At 40.4% G+C, this 3838-nt stretch overlaps 1 protein-coding gene across 1 annotated transcript; it reads left to right on the plus strand.

Moving 5' to 3' along the window:
• The first annotated feature begins 2388 nt into the window (after positions 1-2388).
• foxe1 (forkhead box E1) lies at positions 2389-3453 on the plus strand. The gene has a single exon (XM_073841481.1). The coding sequence runs from the start codon at positions 2389-2391 to the stop codon at positions 3451-3453; it is 1065 nt and encodes a 354-aa protein (XP_073697582.1).
• The last annotated feature ends 385 nt before the right edge of the window (positions 3454-3838 follow it).

The raw sequence follows: 3838 nt of genomic DNA on the forward strand, positions 1-3838 counted from the left end.
ACTAAAAATTAACGACTGTATATTTATTAACTAACATTACCAAAGATCAATAAATGGTGTAATAAATGTATTGTTCATTGTTTGTTCATGTTAGTTAATCCATTATGGTAACACTTTACAATAAGGTTCATTTGTTAAACATTAGTTAATGTACTAACTAACATGAACGAACAATGAGCAATATTGTTAACAAATGACACCTTATTATAAAGTGTTACCTATATCTTTAGTGAAAGCATCCTGCTTTCATAAATAGACACTAATAGCTTCATATATTAATTTAATTCATGGAACACAATAACCCAAATTTCAAGAGAAGATTTCTAAAATGTTTCCTGTTCTGTCCATACAAATGTACCAGACCTGCTTACCATGTCAACAAAACCAATTCATGCATTGGCATTGTCTATAAAAAAAAAAAAATGTAATTTGCAATTATCCCTATTTTTATTAATTGTATAAACATAGCTATTGCATTTAACCAACTCAAAAATGTTAGGTAGCATTAACAGTGCTGGTGTATGTACTTTACAAGACTAATAGTTTTGACCATATTTTTATTCATGTATTTTTTTATTATCTCTGATGTTCTGATTCCCTCTGATGCTTTATTAACTCTGATGACGTCAGTGATAGAATGAACAAAACATGGGGTATTAAGGTAAACTCATTTTCTTAAATGTAAAATCCTCTGTATAACAAGGAGCAACATTTTATGACTCATTCCTAGAGCATTTTCTGCCAACTGCACAAGGGTGGGCAGCCCTTAGGAAATATCCTCTATAAATCCGCCAAGCACAAGAGATTACCCTCGGATGACAGGTGAGGAATCTCTTTGTAAGCCCAAGCAATGTTTAACCTTTAGAGAGAGGCTCGTTGTCTTGGCGTCTGTCCGAGTAGCAGCCCATTTCAGCATAACCTCTCAAACTCTCCCAGCACAAGACCCCTCAGTTGGCCTCAAGTGCAGGTTCTCACATAAGAGGTTTTGCTCAAGTATTTGCTAAGAACTAGCTAGAAACAAACCACTGAATATAATGCAAGAAGCCCACCTGATCAGCATGAAAGGTCAGAGGTTGTTTAAGGACAGAATTTTAGCATTTGCCTAAGATGACCACTGAGTGAGAATCAGTATTTAAACAGGGCTACTTTCCATTAAAAAAAAAAAACATAGCTTAGGGGAATAACACTGTGTAGAATCAATTTCATTTTTTTTATTTCCTTTATTAAACATCTCCCCAACACGGAAACAAGATACCTGGCCTAGGTATCAGCCTGTCTATACCCACACACCAAAATGTGACCCAGATTTGCATGCTGTTAAAACAGAGGGAGGCACACACGGTGGCTTACAATAACATATTTACATCTTCTCACACAGATGAAACCGCCTGACACGGCACTAAAGAAAAGAAAAAAACTCTGCGGAGGCAATGTAGTTTGGATTACCACTAAACAGGGCTATTAGAGCTCAATAATGCCCCACTTTAGCCAAAATGAATCCCAATCTGTTTTGCTTGCTACAAAAATAAACATTACTTGCTGGAGAGCTCAAAAATTAGCTTCTCGAAGAAAGACTAGCTGCATGTAGGGAAAAAAATAAGATGATATGAGTCACTAAACAAAAATAGGATAAGTAGTCAAATAGTAGATATCTTTCAATCTTTTTTAGGGGGAAAAAAGTGCTTCAGTGGCAGGGAGAACAGTAGCTACTTGAGAGTCTCAGAAACAATCATAAACAGAAAGTACTCTTTGAGAGTGCAGAATTTTTAACACAAATAATACACGCATGGACTACATCATTTAATAGGATTCAAAAATTTGGCACACAGAAGAAACCGTTTCATTTGTCGGCTCTAAAAGGACATCCGTGTTTTTAATGTACCTGTTTCGACAAAAGTTAAGTAAATAAATGATACCAATTGAGAAAGCACTTAAAGATATACAAATCTGCAGAGGCATGTGCTTTTAGCCACGTGACGGATAACCTGCTTTAGGAGGTGTGGCTAATAACTCTTCAGGTACTGTGTTCCTTGGTTAACACAGCCAGTTATTGACTGCTCACTTCTCTCTTCAACGTTACGAAGACCACCATCAAATTTATGTGAGTGCTTCTATTTTTTTAAACTTGCTACTGCAAGAATTGCTTAGAATTAAGGGCATCAGTGCAAGGACAAACCTGACGTTCCAGATGAAGTGCAAAGGAACTGATATTTCTGGTTGGGGATTTTAAAGTCTGCATTATGACTGGTATTTTTTCACCAGAATATTTCCAGCAAGCAAAGACCATTTGTTGCTCCTGACAAAGAACCAAGTGAACCAAAACCGTGACAGTCAGACTATCGTGATTTTCAAGCTGTGCTACCGTTGGGAGTCATTCTAACTAGAGTCATGCCTGTGGTTAAAGTGGAGAGTGATTCTCCCTCTGAAACCACTCTTCCAGTGAATGACAGTCAGAGAGCAGAGCCGCAAAGAGGGCGCCGGAGGAAGAGGCCCCTTCAGCGAGGCAAACCACCATACAGCTACATCGCTCTGATCTCCATGGCCATCGCCAACTCGCCCGACCGCAAACTCACTCTGGGAGGGATCTACAAGTTCATCACCGAGAGGTTTCCTTTCTATCGAGACAACTCCAAGAAATGGCAGAATTCCATCCGTCATAATTTGACACTCAATGACTGTTTCATCAAGATCCCCCGAGAGCCCGGTAGACCCGGAAAGGGCAACTACTGGGCGCTGGACCCCAACGCCGAAGACATGTTTGAGAGCGGAAGCTTTCTACGACGGCGAAAACGCTTCAAACGCAGTGACTTCACTACATATTCGTCATACATCCATGAGTCTCCAGTCTTCTCGCCAGTCCAGATTGCGCGCTCAGCCTACGCCAACTCAGTCTACTCCAACATGGCCGTGAGTCCGCCATATACACAACAGCTGCCTTCCGCCTACTACCAGTCCTCCCCCCCAAACTTCAGTGCTGGTCAGTCCAGGGTCTTCAGAATCAACTCTATCATTGGGTCGCCCGGCAGGATGGGCCAAAGTGCAGAGATGATGCCTCAGCAGTCTTGCCGCAGTTTCAGTCCTGACAGTGGCTCCTGCAGTTTGGGAGGACCGGGCTTCCAGCATCAGTCCTGCAGCGGTGAGACGGTGTTGTCGTGCTGCTCAAGCTCCTCAAACAACATGGCCTTTGCCTACTCCAGCCCAGGACATGGACAAACTCAGGTATCATACCCGCAAGGCAGCACCCAGGCCTACGGGCCAACAGGGAGGGTGGCAATCTCCAGTTTGTCTCCCATTGCTGGGGATGCTGTGGGGGACCCTTATGGCAGAACCTCCCCTGCACAGCTGGGCTCTTTTGTTCAGTACAATAACTCTGGTCCAGTAGGAAGCTCAGGAGCCTACATCAGGCATCCAGCCTACTCAGCTAACATGGACAGGTTTGTGTCTGCCACCTAAACAAGTACAAGGAAGATTTTTTTCGTTTTTTTTTTTTTGCATTGCAAGAACCGCTAACGCACAGAAACATTTGGAGAGACTATTTTTAGTAAATATGAAAAACATTGTGAAAAACAACTGTGATATTTAAACTGATGTTGTTATTGTTTATTGTGATCCCATCAGTAGAGTAAATTGAAATTTTAGAAACCTCAATTTACGCATGTACAGACTTTTCCTATTAGAATCTTGTATAAAAAAAAAAAAAAAAAAAAAAAAAAAGCACAAAGTGCTCAAGTTTAAAACAAATGTTTACAAAGATCAAACTTTTTTTTTTCTTCATCTTTTTTTAATTATTTGAGTGAAATGTGTTGATATGGTTTGTATACACTTTTCTTATAATTGC

Source organism: Garra rufa, chromosome 6, assembly GCF_049309525.1.
Source record: "Garra rufa chromosome 6, GarRuf1.0, whole genome shotgun sequence".
In the NCBI taxonomy this organism is placed as follows: Eukaryota; Metazoa; Chordata; class Actinopteri; order Cypriniformes; family Cyprinidae; genus Garra; species Garra rufa.

Bases quoted from the DNA above. Each gene is read 5' to 3' on its own strand.
- foxe1 (XM_073841481.1), top strand. From the start codon at position 2,389: ATGCCTGTGGTTAAAGTGGAGAGTGATTCTCCCTCTGAAACCACTCTT.